This window comes from Colossoma macropomum, unplaced genomic scaffold (genome assembly GCF_904425465.1).
Source record: "Colossoma macropomum unplaced genomic scaffold, Colossoma_macropomum, whole genome shotgun sequence".
NCBI lineage: Eukaryota > Metazoa > Chordata > Actinopteri > Characiformes > Serrasalmidae > Colossoma > Colossoma macropomum.
This window is the reverse complement of record NW_023494795.1, coordinates 9,637,874-9,655,359: the sequence shown is the minus strand read 5'-3', so window position 1 is coordinate 9,655,359 and position 17,486 is coordinate 9,637,874. Positions and strand designations below refer to the sequence as shown.

The following is a 17,486-nucleotide window of genomic DNA, read 5'->3' as shown; positions in this document are numbered from 1 at the left end:
ACTACCAACTCTCTTGAAATTATTTTACTATAGGCTGTTTGAGTTAACCTTACTTTCTACAGAAGCATGGATCACCCAAAAATTGAAAAGCAACTGTAACTCATTGCGGCCACTGAAGTCAAAGGCACTCCTAGGTACTGACAGCAGCTGTCAAAATCCAGCACCGCTTGTTGCGGACAGCCGGTGGCCGCGTGGCTTCAAACACCGCACGTCTGGACACCGTTGATTTCACCACCTGTGCTGGCTCACCTCGGCTAAGCCAGCCCCATAAAAAGGGCAGTCAGAAGATCAGTCGGGTGAGTGGCTGCCATTCCAGCGGCGGTGGCTGAACTAACACCTCTTGTTCTTTCCTCTCACTCTCTGCTTTTCCCAGGAGACTAAACCTGCCGTACTCCCTGCCTGCGACCAGAACTGTTGTTCCCCGCATGAGTAAAGAGAGACCTCATACATACCTTTAAAGTTACTGTATGCCCTCCACAGAGGGATCATTGGTTTGGTTTTGTTAACCGTTTATGTTGAGAGATTTAATCAAATCGGCCCAGAGCCTCCCTGAACTGAACTTCCCTGAGCTCGTGCTTTCCCTCTCGGCAAATGATCCACACTGATATACAAAGTTATTTAAGGTTGAACCTCTTTTTTAAGTCTAACTAATTTGCATTTATAGAGGAGAGGCCCTGTTTCTCTTGAATGTTGCATCTTTCTAGCATCTTATTCTTTTTAATAATGCAATTTCAAATACATTATTAGAGGGTGCAAATACATACAAGATAAATTACATTTCGATGATCATTTTGACACCATTATTGCGTAATCACATGAAGCATAACCATGCAATTCTGGAAATACCTTTCAATTTAAATAAAGCTACTTATAAAGCTTCTAAATCTCTGTGTAAATAAAATATCAATACTGGTGTACCAAATGGCAAATTTTAGTGGTAGAACGGAGTTTGAATTTTCCTTTTAAGCCTTATTGCATATGAGTGGGAAATTTAAATTCAAACACAGGAATACATGGCCATTTCACATGTTACTATTTTGCTACTAATATGCTTTCTACAGTTCCATCCTGATGACATCCTGATTATGTGTCTCATTCTATCGTACATACCTTTGCACGGGTTGCTGATATTGATACGCATATGCGGATCTGTCACATTGTATCCACTCAGGCATGTGCAGCTGTAGTTTCCAACAGTATTGGTGCAGTTTGCGTAAGGACCACACACTCCAGGAATCTCATTACATTCATCCACATCTTCATTAATGAAAGCAAAATAAACAAACAGACACTTTGAACCAATTATTAAAGAAAGCCAAAAATAATACCAATTAAAATAATGCCAAAAAAAGTGTAACTTCTAAACACTGTCCATTATACAGTACTTATTCCAGTTTTTAATCTAGATGGTCTAATTGAAATAATGGACTTTAGTTGTAACACATGCATTTTGTTTGTTACATTAACTACCTGAAGCCAGAGTACACTGATGCGACAAACACAAACACTCTAACGTAGCTACCCCTAACATCGGCCGTCCCCCAACATTGGCCACTTGCGCGTATTGCGCAATTCCTCTCTCTCTCTCTCCGCCAATTGCTCATACAATAACATCACATTTTACTAACGAATATATACATATATTTTATGTTTGTGACAGTTTTATACGCTGAATTTTAGGCTGAAAGATGAGTTACGGAAAACCGGAAGTGAGGTGGCCGATATTGGGGGACCCCCATCATTCTAGCGATACTAGTGTCAAAGTAGACAAAAACATTATTATTGAAAAAACTGTTTCCTCATCATGTCAAATGACTCTTGGACATTAATCTACACACGTATCTCTCCCAAAAAACATTGATTTGGGTGAGTAAAGTGCTTTCATTTATTTACAGTTAGCTTAGATTCCCGATGTTTTGTTGTGAGGTGGCCGATAACAGGGGTACTTACGCTGATGTTTGCAAATATCATTAGAATGTTCAGAAAAAGAAATGAGAGGTAAAATGAACTAGAATGAATAAGAAGAGAACATTCTAGAGTATTTCAACACTATACAACAGTTAGTTCCGGCCACGCAAGCTGATTGGTTGAGAAGCGTTCTAACCGTGCCGTTCTTTCGCCATAACATCACTTTTTTTTCACGAACACTGTATCACTCTGCTGAGACGCTGTTGCTAAGCAATGACTTTGACAGCTGTAGGAGACGCTCAAGCCATTTGAACGTTTTTACTTCTTACTTTGCCACAAACAGAAAATGGACACTTTTAAGATCACATTTGACCGACAGCCGATTTGGTCAGACTCTGAAGATGAGACTACACTAAATTCCCAAACTGTCATTACCACTGAGCAGCTTTTCAGTCGGCAGCTGTGGCAGAAGAACCTAAACAACCTGGAATCAGCCAGAAATGAACCCAATACCATTCGCCAAACTAAATGGGCTGTAAGATGCTTTACAGACTGGCTGGAACAAAACAACTTTAATACTGACCTAGAAAAAAAGACAACACTGAGCTAAACTTGATAGTGTGGCAGTTTTATGGCTCAGTCTGTTCTTCAAAAGGCGAGACTTACAGCAGACAGTGCAGCGAGTGAGCGGAGTTCGTTACTCTGACGTGGCAACAAGCTGCTTGTTAAGGAACTATAATTTGGCGGAACTGCTAACATTAAAACATAACAAACGCCAAGCCCAGTTTATTTATTTCTTACTTTATTTATTTAACTGTCGTATAAAAGCAATAGAACACTTGGGGTCGTGTGTTATCGCCAATAATATCACGGCTGTGATTTGGTCGCAGCTCGTGCCGTAGATCATCACGTTATTTCGCAATAACACACTCCCTCTCGTGTTCTATTGCTTAAATCAAACATGCCTATGACACACTAACCAAACAATTGTGTTTGTTTCTGATAGTCTTTTCGGTATACTCTGGACTTAGAACAACCAGTATATAACAGATACTCTAAGTATTCTCACACTTATAGAGGTCTATAATTCATTGTGTTCAAAGAAGACATATCACTCAGTCTTTGCTTCAGGACAGGAACTTTTTAAAGCGTTTAAGAAAAGACAGCTATAAACCTGTAATATGTAATTATATACATATTTTTTTTAAATGTTGGAAATTCCTACTGTTCAAGTGCCATTTCAAACATGTATACTATATGGCCAAAAGTATGTGGACACCTGAGCATCATACCTATATGAACTTGTTCACACAGGTATTAATATGGAGTTCATTTGGTAGGTAGTGTTATCTTGGCATCCACCACACTCAGATTTTTCCATTAGACTTGCATGATTCATCACTCCAGAGAACACATTTCCACTGCTCCACAGTCCAGTGGCAGTAGGCATTACACTACTTCAGCCGACACTTGGTATGGTGCATAGTAGGGCTGCAAACGACTAATGTTATAGTCAAATAATCGATCGATTACTGAAAAGAATAATCAATTATTTGGACTATGAATCACTAAATTACCAAATAACTCTTTTGTAGCTATCAGCTTTTAAATTTAGCCTAATGCTCTTTTATGCATTTGCTTAACTAACACAACCTTTTGAAAAAATCACTGTTTTAATGAACTTTCCTGCTAATACAAAAGATAAATAAAACTTCAAATTCTTTTTTTCCTGTCAGAATTTACAACCAAGGATGTGCAACGTAGCAGCAATTAAATATAACAGAACTAAATCAGTTTTCCTTTAATCAAATAACTAAAAAATCTATCTGGGGCAAACTTGTTCTCTATGAACAGTTAAATTTGAACGATTTTCTGTAAACATTTCATTTAAATGGTAACCCTTCATCCAGCTCTGCTTTATGTTCGTGGAGAACTACCTCCTGAAACCTTTTTGTGAGTGGTGGCAAACGTTCACTGAATTTAATGCTCGCCGAATTTAAACCCAGTTGCGTCAACGTTAAGACAATGATGCAGTGTTTAAAACTGTAAACGTTATCTAGAAAGTGAACAGCGTCGTTGTGAATAATAGTTACTTGCTTCTCTGTTCCAACCTAATTAACGATTCCAGAGAAAATGCATTTCGAAATAGAAAATGTTACAGCTCAGCTCACAACATAAAGTTTTAACTTTGACATAACTAGATTGCTAGCACAGCTGTCTTACCAAGATGAATCTTCTTTGTCGTGTGAGCCAACGCATTTCCTGTTCAGATGTTCCGACATTGAGGATGTGCTTCCGTGTCAGCTAAGGTCGGCTTTACAAAAAGCACAACTGATGACCTTATTTTCTGAGTTTGGCGTGAAATGCTCCCACACTTTTGATTTTGTTCTTGAGGCTGCCATCGCTCTTTTGTCAACTCTCCAGTAAGTGGTAATAATAAAACATTCCTAAACTTTGCGTAATGACGTCACCAACTAATTGACTATAAAATTAGTTGCCAACTAATTTGGTCGTCGTTTTCAGTCGACTAAGTCAAGCAATCATTGCACCCCTAGTGATCTTAGGCTTGAGTACAGCTGTTTGGGTATGGAAACCTATTTCATGAAGCTGCTGATACACATTTCTTTTGCTGACTTTGTGTCCAGAGGCAGTCTGAAACTCTGTGGTGAGTTATGCAACAGAGGATAGACAATTTTATGCGCTAATAGCTTCAGCTCTCACAGGCTCCACTCTGTAAGTCTAGGTGCTGTAGCACTTTGTGGCTAAGCTGTTATTGGTTCTAAGTCTGAACTATGCAAAACACCATCTGGAGAAACCAGAGGCCTATTGGGAGGCAGATTTACCAGCTGATAATAATGCTGCTTTCTTAGGTTCATTTAAATATTAAATTAAACCAATGAAGATGTCAGTTTGGATATATTTTCCTCTTTCTTTCTGCTCTAAACTCGCCCTCTTTGTAGTGTTTTTGCGGCTGGGAGCTGCTCTGTGTTGATTCGTGAATCTTTTACATTTGACTGCGCTTTCTTCTAATTAGTTTATGATTAATTTATTTTTAACTACTGCTAACAAAACAAAGTAGCGAAGTAGAAGTATTTCATTAAAAATTAACTAATGTGTAAGTAAAAGCACTATGATTTAATTAGATGCCAAAGAGTACCTTTACAGGGTACAGTAATGAGACAAACAAACTCTATTCCAAAAAAAAATGTGACAGTACATGAAATGCCAATAAAACAGAAAGCAGTGATCAGTAAATTCTGTTTTACCTGTATCAAACTGCTTAAAAAACAGAATAATTGATGTTTTACCACAGAAACTTGTTTTTTATAACACTGTTTTCATAAATATATACTTATTCCAAATATGGTCCCTACAACACCTTCCAAGAAACCTGGGACAAGAGCATGTTTACCACTGTGTTGTATTACCTTTTTTTAACAACACCTAATAAATGTTCGGGAACTGCTTTTTTTTGCCATTATTTGACATTATACAAGTCTATCTAACTGCCCCTATCCTAAATGTCTTGGAATGTGTTTTAGACATGAGATGCAGAATTAGCATAAATTTATCCAGTCTTGTTGTTCAGGTACTATCTCAATTATGGTTTGTGTACCTCATTCTCAATACAGAAACAGAAAGACTTGATAATATTACTGTCATATAAAGCAGGTGTCAGCTCTCAAAGATGGGAAAAGCATTGATTTACAAACGTACCTCTACATGGGTTGTTGAAATTGGTGGGACTGTTTAGATTTGTCACAGTGTATCCACTCAGGCATGTACAGCTGTAGTTTCCAACAGTATTCGCGCAGTTCGCATGTTGGCCACACACTTCAAGGATCTCAGTACATTCATTCACATCTTGATTAAAGAAAGTAATGAAACAAAGAGAGTTTTAAGCATTGTATTTCAAGGTAAGACAGCAAGAAAAATGTACTATGAATGTTTTTTTTTTTTTAGCAACAACTACAATCTTATAACATACAATCTTGGAAGTTGTTGTTGCTCAGGTACCATTCCAATTATGATTTGTGTGCCATATTTTACATGGTCTTAATAAATTCTTGAAAATAAATAAATAAATAAAAAAAAATAACACTGTTAAATCACTGCAAACACTCTTAAGACGGTAAAAGCAATGACTGATGAATGTACCTCTGCATGGATTGCTTATATCAACAGGATGTTGTGCATTTGACACAGTGTATCCACTCAGGCATGTACAGCTGTAGTTTCCAGCAGCATTGGTGCAGTTTGCATGTGGACCACACACTTCAGGAATCTCAGTACATTCATCCACATCTTTGTTAAAGAAAATATCAAAGAACAGAGAGACTTTTAAATATTGTCTGTTAAACTGTCCTAATTCTAGTCCATAATATAGAGGTTTCAATGCAAATGATGACCTTTATTTGTAATAAAGTGTATTTTGTGTCATTTTCTACAACACGCAGATCTAAAACAAGCTGAACACCAGACGTAGTCTTACTACTGCACAAATATGGTGGTTTATACTTGGGGTTTTCACAGAAGAATTCATCTTTTTACAAGTTATTTCTTTCAGGACTGACACATTTTAACATTTAAGAGACAGTGGTGCACTTATAATATGAAAGTATCTATATGAACATCTGCAATATTTTATATCATAAAATCTTGAAATTGCTTGTTGCTCAGATACCATTCCAGTGACATCCTATGTACTCTGCTCTACGTGGTACTAAAGTGTTTGAAACTGTCTGACAAACATACCTCTGCACGGGTTGCTGATGTTGATAGCAAAGTATGGACTCGTCACAGTGTATCCACTCAGGCATGTGCAGCTGTAGTTTCCAACAGTATTGGTGCAGTTTGCATTTGGACCACACACTTCAGGAATCTCAGTACATTCGTTCACATCTTGATTAAAGAAATTGATAAAACAAACACAATTTTAAACATTGTCTATTAAACAGTATTTACTGCAGTCCATTGTCTACAGGGTCAAACTCAAATGATGGCCTTTATTTGTAATACAGTGGATGGTTTACTAACTTTTTTTTTGGGATATTTACCCAATTTTCTCCCCAATTTAGTCGTCTCCAACTCCACCCGCTAGTTAGGACGCCCCCAATCACACGATATTATCAACACAAGGAGGGTGAAGGCTAACACAGGCTTCTTCCGGAACCTGTGAAGCTCCACCGCATCTTTTCGATTGTCGCTCACCCAGCGGCATTGGACAGCCGAACGCGCTCGGAGGAAAGCGCCAACTGCCAGATCTGTTACGTCAGCTAACAGACGCCTGCGCTGACTAACATCGCGCTGAGTGATGGGGGGAGAAGGGGGGGCCCATCCTACCCACCCAGAGAGAGTGAGGCCAATTGTGCTCTCTTGGACTCCTGGCTACGGACGGCTGTAGCATCACCAGGGATCGAACTTGCGATCGCCTGATGATAGGGCCAACGCTTAGACGGTTGCGCCACTATGTAGTCCTGGTGTACTAACTTTTAAGATTGTCTAGAACCCATTTCTCCATATCAAGCTGGATGTGAGAGATAATCTAACCATTCTCACACTAATGTAGACAGAGAAATTGGTCACTAGTTAAAATAAGTAATAAAACAAAGAGAATTTTAAACTTTCTTTATTTACCCATGTCAATTCAAGTCCACTATTCAGATGATCCAACTCAAGAGGTCTTTATTTGTAATAGACTGGATTGTGCACTAACTGCTGTCATTTCATAAAATACAAGCATCTAAAAGACGTTAAATGTCAGACATTATCTGTCTATTGTCACACTTTTAGAGGCCTACACTTTTGTTTTAGGACTAGAACATATTAAGTGTTAAAGACCAGACAGTACCTAACCCCTGCAATATGAAAGAATTTCAAGCAACAACTGCAATATCTTTCACATAAAATCTTGAAAGTTCATTTTGCTTAGGTAGCATCCTGATGGCATGTTGTGCGTCCCTTTTAAAAGCAATAAAAATACCAGAGAAATCTTACTGTCAACTCTAATGTCTACACAAAGATGGTAAAATCACTATTAAATATATCTGTACATGAGTTGCTGATATTGATAGGCATAAGCGGATTCGTCACATTATATCCACTCAAGCATGTGCAACTGTAGTTTCCTATAACATTGGTGCAGTCTGCATTTGGCCCACACACAACACGAATCTCAGTACATTCATCCACATCTTGACGAAAAGAAAAATTGGCAAAGAAAGACACTTTTTAATCATTGTCTATTAAACAGTATTTTCTCCAGTACATAAAGTAGATCAGTCGCAAATCTTTTACTTATAATACAGTGGATGTTGTAGAGGATCTGAAGATCTAAAATAACCAGCATTTTTAGATCTAATCTATCTAACTATTCTCACTTATGGTGGCCCACGTTTAGAGTCTTCACAGAACAACTGATCTCGCTAGTTAGTTTCAGGATAGTAACATACATATCTGTTTAAGAAAAGGCAGCAGTAAACTTGATATGAAAGTACTGCTAGCAACAACTGCAGCATCTTAGAAAATCTAAGAAGTTCCTGTTGCTCAGAAACTATTCCAATTACTTATTTGTACACAGTTTTATGGGGTACTATAGGGTACAACTCACTTAATTTAATTGAAGGAACATATCTGACTGACTTTACTGACTTATCAATTTGTTAAGTAATATTAATAAATAAAAAACAGCTTAAAACCAACAAAAGAGCGAGTTCATCTTTTTGAGTGCAGCAAAATGCTAGCCAACGTAGCTGTCTATTAGCTGACGTAACAGATCTGGCTGTTAGTGTTCTCCACCAAGCACGTAGAGCTGTCCAGTGATGTTGAGTTAGGGAGAGTATGAAAAGACGCGAAGACATTAGAGCGGAACATTGAACTGCCATTTAATATCTTACCAGTGCATGGGTTACTAACGCTGACAAGCAGATTTGAACTGGTTGCAGTAAATCCATTCCAGCAAGAGCAACTGTGTCCTCCAATTGTGTTGATGCAGGTGGCGTTTGGACCACATATAGATGGTGCAGATAGACATTCATCCACATCTACAATGAAAGATTTTCCCTTCTTAGAATTTTAATATCAGCATATTTCTAGTATTTACTGACAGTGGAAAAGACTTGAGTACAACATTGCATTTATCTGTAAGCACTTGCCTCTACAAGTGTTATTAACGCTAATCATCAGACTTGAGTTTGTTTCGGTAAATCAGACTGAGAAAGCTGTATTACATCAGTTATAAAGGTCTAATAAAATTTCAAAAACGAAGATCAAAATTGACATAAAATGAGTGTAAATAGATAATTACAGCAGTGTTTGTAATTTAAAAATGTTCTCCTGTATCTCCAAAATACTTTAGACATTGAAAAAAGTAATTGCACAGTGAAAAGTAAAAAATATGTGAAACCTTTTTACTTACCTTGTTTTCTGCATTAATTGGTCATAAAATGTGATACACTATATGGACAGAAGTATTGGGACACACCTCTTAATCATTTAATTCAGGTGTTTCATTCAGTCTCACTGCCACAGGTGTATTAAATCAAGCACCTAGCCATGCAGCCTGCCTTTACAAACATTTGTAAAAGAACAGGACATTCTAAAGAGCTCACTGAATTTGAGTGTGGAGAATGCCACCGTCGCAACAAGACAGTTTGCAAAATTTCTTCCCTCGTAGACATTCCTTGATAAACTGTGAGTGGTATTATTGAAAAGTGGAAGCATTTAGGAACCTCAGCAATTCAGGCACAAAGTTTTAGACCACGTAGTTACACAACAGGTCGACGAGTGCTGAGGAGCATAGTGCATAAAGGTCAACGACGCTCTGCGACTCAATAACTGCAGATTTCTAAACCTCCTCTAGCAATAACATCAGCACAAAAACTGTGCGCAGGAGCTTCATGTCATGGGTTTTGATGGCTGAGCAGCTGCATGCAAGCCTTACGTCACCAAGCCCAATCCCAAGCGTTGGATGGAGTTGTGTAAATCACGCCGTCACTGGACTCTGGAGCAGCGGAAACATATTCTGTGGAGTGACAAATCACGCTTGTCTATCTGTCAGTCTGATGGACGAGTCTGGGTTTGGCAAATGCCAGGAGAACGTTACCTGCATGACCGCATTGTGCCAACTGTAAAGTTTGGTGGAGGAGGGACAATGTTGTGGGGTTGCAGACCAAGACATTGTGGACAATTGTATGCTTCAAACATTGTGGGAGGAATTTGGGGAGGAACCTTTTCTGTTCCAGCACAACTGAGCCCCAGTGCACAAAGCACGGCCCGTAAAGGCATGGTTGGGTGAGTTTAGTGTGGAAGAACTTGACTAGCAGAGTCTCTATCTTTCAAATCTGAAATGTTTTAGGCAAAATCACTTACCTATACATGGGTTTGTAATGCTGATAATTAAGTTTGAGCTGGTTGCAGTAAATCCAGGCCAGCAAGAGCAGCTGTATCCTCCAACTGTGTTGGTGCAGTTGGAATTTGATCCACAAGCAGATAGTGTAGACAGACATTCATCCACATCTGTGAAATAAATTTATTTCATTCATTATATGTTTAAGTCATCTTACAAGTACACATTTTCAGGATTAGGTGTGTCCATTATCATCATTAAAGCTTCAAAGGCCTCTGACAGAACTGAACCTAAAGTTTGATGACTTACCCCTACAAGGGTTACTAATGTTAACCCTTAGACTTGAATTAGTAGCAGTAAATCCATTCCAGCAAAAGCAATTGTATCCTCCTACTGTGTTGATGCAGGTGGAGTTTGGACCACATACAGATGGAGTTAACAGACATTCATCCACATCTGGAAGATTGATAAACAATTCTTTTTTGTAAAGTTGCTCATTTTCACTGTTAGCAGTCATAAAGCTTTATCTAACAACACAAAACCAGCTTACCACTACAAGAGTTATTAACACTGATGCTTAGACTTGAGTTGCTTATGTTAAATCCAGACCAGCAAGAGCAGCTGTATCCTCCTACTGTGTTGATACAGGTGGAGTTTGGACCACAAATAGACGGTTCAGACAAACATTCCTCCACATCTGTAATGACAGAATTAGCTGTAATTATTGCATCAACATATTTTCATTTTTGGAAAAGTGATTTATCATTAAAACACTCACCGCCAACAAAACACAACACCAACATTCAGACTCTTACCTACACAGGAGTTATTAACACTGACGCTTAGACTTGAGTTTACTGCAGTGAATCCATCCCAGCAAGAGCAACTGTATCCTCCTACTGTGTTGTTGCAGATGGAGTTTAATCCACATACAGATGGTGCAAACAGACATTCATCTATATCTAAAAGATAAAAATGATTATTTGGATTAAAATGTTTTTTTTTTCCCAGCAAAAGGGTGCAAAAGTACATTTTCAGACCATGTAAACACAAAGGACAAATTGCACATTTTTTGAAATGTAATAAAGGTCAGATATTTTGACAATATTTTCAGTGTGAGACTGAGCTAATTCACTATAAACACAATTACCTCTTTTTGTTGAAAATGTAAATAGTTGAAATGTTGAAAAAGAAATAGTTTTTATGCCAAAGTAACTACTTTATATGACATAGGAGTATCCGTGAACATCAGCACTCGTTATTAACGTAAAGATCTACGAATCTGCACAATTACACAAATTGTATACGCCCCCTTGCTACCATGTTTCTAAACCCCTTCCCCGTCCCCACGTCCCTGCACACTGTCTCTATGTTTGGACAGACGATACAGAGAAGAAACAAAAAACTTGCTGTAACTTTAATTGCCATAAATGTTCTGTCTTCCTGTCACTCCAGCACCAGTCACTCGACTTCACTCGTGCAGATTTGAGTCTTTATCTTCTAAATTTGCCACAGTGCAGTGAGCTAGAAATGCTGTTTGTTTAACATGCTCACAATGCCAACATTAGCCTCTGGCGCTCATGAAGATATGAAATAAAAGTAGCTTAAGTTAATAGTTTCATACACAAATACACAGGTTTATCCACACAAATTTGAGCCTTTACTCTGTAAACTTGCATCAGTGAGGCTTTGATGAGCGGAAAGAAGTCTGCATTATTGTGTGTACAGCTGTTTATGATTTTGGCCTCCAACGGTTATGAAAAAGGACAATCAAGGAAAAATTATTATTGTGCTGCATCCTGTTCCGCAATGATGCTTTCATTTTTTTCTGATACAGGGCCGAAAGTCAATTGAACATTTCATGTTAGATGCATGATACTACAAATTGTTTCTATAGTTTTATTTAACACAGCTTATGATATTTCTAGAAATCTTTATTAAAAACTGGAAAAAACTGGCTTGGTTAGCCCACTTTAGACGCAGCTTAAGTTAGCATCTTATTTGTCAGCTTATCCGAATTTTCTGTTCAAACTTAAATGATGCAGGAGTTCCACTCAGACCCTGGAGGAAAATTTGAATAGTAAGCTAACTTCAGCTTTCTACCTTGGACGGCTGATTAGTTGTATAAAATGGTGGATGGACAAAGTGTGCTTATTAGAAAAAACTGACGTGAATTCACACTCATCTCCTGTTTGGGAACACTTTGACTTCCCAGACGAGTACAACTGTTACAGGCAATGAGTGGTGGACTGAATGATGACAGTCTGCCTGTGTTGCAACCAATTCAGTTCCGCCTCAAATTCACATCCTTCTTCACAAATCAAGTCATCTTTCGCATTAACTATACAGAAATCAACACCAAGCAACACACTGGAACTACAGAAAGCAAAAACGTTCAAGAAAGACTGCACAGCTGAAAGGTTGACACAAACAAAAACAGCTGTGTAACATTAACATTTCTTCCATTTTTTTTTATTTCGTAGGTCCAGTGCTGCTTTATAAGGAAGTCATGGCTGATTTAATCATGAGAACTCAATACATGTGTATTTGTTTGCAAGTTGATCTTGACCGCTCAAACATGGACGTGCAGATGTATCACCCCAGATTGAGAACAACAGACAATGTGGCATCTATGCATTTACATCTGTGGTTCGACCCTGGTGGCCTTGCCTTGGTACGTATGGCTGAGGAAATCAGGAAAGGAGCAACAAGTTCTCTCTCTCCCTCATAATATTATAATGTGCCGTCCAAGAGGTGGTAACCATTTAAATTGAAACAAAGTTCTGCAGGTGGAGTTTGGAGCACCCAGAGAAGTCTATGCCATTTCTTTAGTCTCTTGTGCAGTAATATGGAAGTTTGGGTACACCTGCTCAAATAACATGTTTTGTTGATTTTCTAAGTAAAAGTAAGTTACACATCCTCTTTCCTCACATTAATACGTCTTGATTAATTGATGGTATAAAAAACATTCTATTTTTAAATTTAACAGTAAAACATTAAACTGACATTAAATATCTTACCAATGCAAGGGTTACTAATGCTGACATTTAGATTTGCATTTGTGACAGCAAACCCATCCCGGCAAGAGCAGCTGTATCCTCCTAGTGTGTTGTTGCAGGTGGAGTGTGAACCACAAGGGGATGGTGTGAACAGACACTCATCCACATCTGCGAAATAAATAAACAGATGTAATCACAACTTTTTAAAATGAGTCTTTCTGGAGATTAATTTTATTATAGAATATTTTCAGTTTCAAGTTCAGGTTTTCAGTCAGTTTACAGCATACGTATTTGGATAATGATGAAATACTGCAGGTGTCTCAATACACTCATACATCGCTAATTCAACAGAAAATGCCGAAACACATTCAAGGAAGCATTTTTCTTATTGAACTTAAAATTATTTGAGCAGATTTTATTGAAGTTTAATATCTTGTCTATGCAAGAGTTAATAGCACTGATGTTTTGAGTTAGTTGCAGTAAATCCAGTCCAGCAAGAACAACTTTATCCTGCTACGGTCTTGGTGCAGGTGGAGTTTAATCCACACACAGATGGACACAGATAGACATTCATCCACATGTGTGAGAGAATTTTTTTTTTTTGCAAAATATTAAACTGATAGTTTGTATCCACACAAGACTACATATCGCTGTTTTCGGAAGAACACCTTGTATCTCCAAAATGGTAACCTTACAGGAAAAAAAAAACACACTTTTAATGTAAGTCAATGGAACCAGACATTTATCCAAGTAATTTTGGGTCATTACTTTTAGTCCATTCATCATGAAATGTAAAGGTTAACAGTTATTTTCAAATTATGTAAAAAACTGAAAAATGTCATATTAAGATACAGGTTTTTTTCCCCAACAACAGCAATGTACAGGTTTATGTTCAGTTTTCCTCCTGTAAGGGGAAACCCTAAGGACTTGGCTCTTACATACATGTAAGAGAGAAGCAAGGGCCACAAGAGAGAGTAAAGGACCACCATCACAGCATCCCAAGCCTTTTCCTGTCCAACTAGCATTTGGAAAGCAAACACTAAGCGTAACCGTTGTTTCTAAGTCTAACGCAAGTTTAAAAAAATGTTTTTGTATGCATGTTATTTGAGTTGGATGATTATTTTGGTTGTGAGTGCCTCTGGCTGTGGCTTTTTGCTCTTGTGCTCTTATGTTTCGGCTTCTGCTTTTAGTTTGTTATAGTCCTTTGTATATTGTCAGAATCCAGTGAAATATATTCTAGGCGAACTTTGAATCACATACTATATGTTTCCACATATGAACACATTAATGGAGAGTACAGAAAACATAAACATTTCTATATTTAATAGCAAAATATTAAACTGATATTTAACAACTTACCTATACAAGGGTTAGTAACGTTGACAGTACGATTTGAGTTTGTTGGAGTAAATCCGGTCCAGCATGAGCAATTGTATCCTCCTATTGTGTTGGTGCAGGTGGAGTTTGGACCACAAACAGACGGAGTAGACAGACATTCATCTACATCTGTGAAATAAATAAGAGTTATTGTCTTGTAAATGTGTCTATCAGCAATTATTATGTATTGGCAGAGGAAATGATCATTTAAATTTAAAATACGTTTAATAATATTTTAATGTTATGTTTAATTGACATTTTTGCAACATGTTAAATTCAGCAAATAAACAGTATTTGTGGATTAAAATGTGCAGAGATGTGTTAACTTATTTTTAACAAAACGTAATTTGACCAAAGGCACTCAAACTTTGGGTTTTGAAGTGAACATTCAAGGCATGCATTAGTGCACAGCTGACTTCAGTGTTTGTGTGTTCACAATGTTGTATATTTCTCAATATACATAGACTTCTATGCAGCGGTATGGGGACCCTTCGCTAAATAAACATATTTAGTTAATTTTTAATGTAAAAAGAAGTAAACATAACCTCTACAAATGATTTAAACAAACCAAATCTAAACAAATGTTAACATTTATTTACAAATGTTACTGCATGGGTTACTTGTATTGGACTAATTTAAAAAAACAAAAATTCAAATAGTAATTGCCCTACTTATAACCCTACTACATCACTGCTCAGTAACACCCCCCATGACAGATATCACAGCATGCAAACAGTTTTTGTAGGCAGCTACGAGTCTTTCTTTTCTTTTAGTTCTTCTAGTTCTGCAATATGTTTGGGCTGTGTTGCATGTACTGCATGTTTAAGATCTACCCATAGACTTTCAATGATGTTTAAGTTAGGGGACTATGAGGGTCCCATGGGGAGACGACTGGGACTGGTGATCAGCTCTTAAATGGAAGGGGTGGTCTATTTGAAAGGGAAATGGAGGGGTGGAGTGAGGGTGCTTGCATGTTGATTTTGGATTTTTTTTGTTACAATGGTGTCAGAACTGGCTCAAGAACAAGAGATGAGAGGTTGGTCCCAGTGACGCTGCATGGGGCTGAAGTGAGCAGTGGCAGTGCTATTGGTGTGCTGGAGGTGCAGGAAGAGGGGAAACTGCTTCAGTCAATTCTGCAGGGCTGTGAACGGATGGCATCTTGGCTTGGGGTGGAAAAGCTGACAGACACAGTGTATCGGGTGTGCACAGAACCCGACATGATGTTCCATTGGCCCCACCATCTTTGGGGCTGTCCAGAGAAATGGCCTGCAGGACCCAATGCACACTCCCCAGCCACACAGAGAACCCCTCCAGGCTCCCCGGCATCGTCGGAGTGCTATCAGCGCCCCATCGGCGCCCCTCAGCAGCTTCAGAGTCCCATCAGTTGCTCAGGAGGGCCACAGTGGACTGACAATAGGCCCATATGCAGGGAGGGACTTAGTCTGGTGGGACTAGAGAGAAGCTGCAGTTTGGATAACAACTTTGAGTTGTCTGAGTTTCTTCTGAGAACCCCCCATGCTACAGTATAAGAGATCAACCTTATCCAGACTTATCTAGATGTTGTTTTACATACTTAAGATGCTGACTTTTGTGATAAGGTCACAGGTAAGGTTTCCTTCTGATGACTCTTCGGCTCAATCTCATTTCACCCCTTGCCCCTACCGCTTAGCTCTAGTTTGCACGTTCAAGCATAGGGATAGAGTGTCCCAATTTTTGTTCAGTTAAAGGGGTACGGTGAAGTGTTAGGGCTACATGCCCCTCCAAAAACGTAGGCTTTTCAGAGACTCACACCAAACGAGGCGTTATGAGGAAAAAAAAAAAAAAGAAAAAACGGCAAGATGGCTGCACAAGCAACCAAAGAAACCCACAAATGTATACCCAAGTATTTTGTCAGCTAAAAAATGACAATCACTGTATTATCTTTAATAATGTTATTTCCCCATTGTATTTTTTTATTTCATTTTAATGTATTATGGTCCTTTTCTTCATAACAAGCATAAAAAAATCACTGGTAGTATGGTGCTGTAAGCAGCTAAATTTCCCGTTCCAACTTAAATAGTCCAGCAGTTACATTCTGATGCCTCAGAATTCTGGCGCACCCCTCTTTGAAAGTTCTTAAACTCCACTCCAGAAAGAGTGTCCAAACTTTTGCAAGGTTCCTGAACTTTACCGATCCTCTGCTATCGCTGCAGACTAGCAGGACAGACTGTTACTGAAGCAATGCTCTTGTTTATTTGAGAGTTGTCCCATTTTGTTGGGGAAGATTTCAATCACTACCCCTTGTACTTCAGTTCTAATGGACACACTCGAAAACAAGGGGTAGAGGTAAAAAAAAAAAAAGAAACAGGAATGGGCCTTCCACTTAGGTCATATTTGTGCAAGCAACGATGCACAGTAGAACTGCCAACTTTCCTGAAGGTCCTCTACAATCATATCAGGGCTTTGCTTTACCTTTCTGGCCAGCATGCGAGCAGTTCTTTCTTTTTTTTTGGCCTTCCAGAGCTTGCCTTCACATTTCAGACAGTGAAAACTGCAAGATGGAGAAGCTTTGATATCTTTTTATAGCTTTCCTCCGTTTTGTAGGCATAAAGTAGCTTCAAGATAGCTTAAAGATGTGTATAGTTGCACATAGTGTTAGCACAAGATTTGAAGAGTCAGAGAATTTATTACAGTCTGAAATTCATCAGCTGACAATTTTTAATGAGAATCCTTGACCTAAGTTCTAAAACTCTACCCCAGAAAGTGTCCAAACTTTTGCACATGCCACAATTACTTTCTGTTTTGATAAATTCATGAAACAAAGAAACTGTGCATTAACATTTACAGAAAAATTGTATTTTAATAAACGTATTTTG

The 17,486-nt window shown here is 38.2% G+C and overlaps 1 protein-coding gene across 1 annotated transcript in view; it reads right to left on the bottom strand.

Annotated features, from left to right (window-relative positions):
- The window catches only part of adgrf6 (adhesion G protein-coupled receptor F6), a 228,232-nt gene that overhangs the window by 98,712 nt on the left and 112,034 nt on the right, over positions 1-17,486 (bottom strand). The window contains exons 100-102 of the mRNA XM_036582596.1: positions 14,614-14,760; positions 13,276-13,422; positions 11,071-11,217 (exon numbers count right to left, since the gene is read on the bottom strand). Of these exons, the coding sequence (XP_036438489.1) occupies positions 11,071-11,217; positions 13,276-13,422; positions 14,614-14,760 (441 nt within the window). The remainder of the gene's footprint in view (positions 1-11,070; positions 11,218-13,275; positions 13,423-14,613; positions 14,761-17,486) is intronic.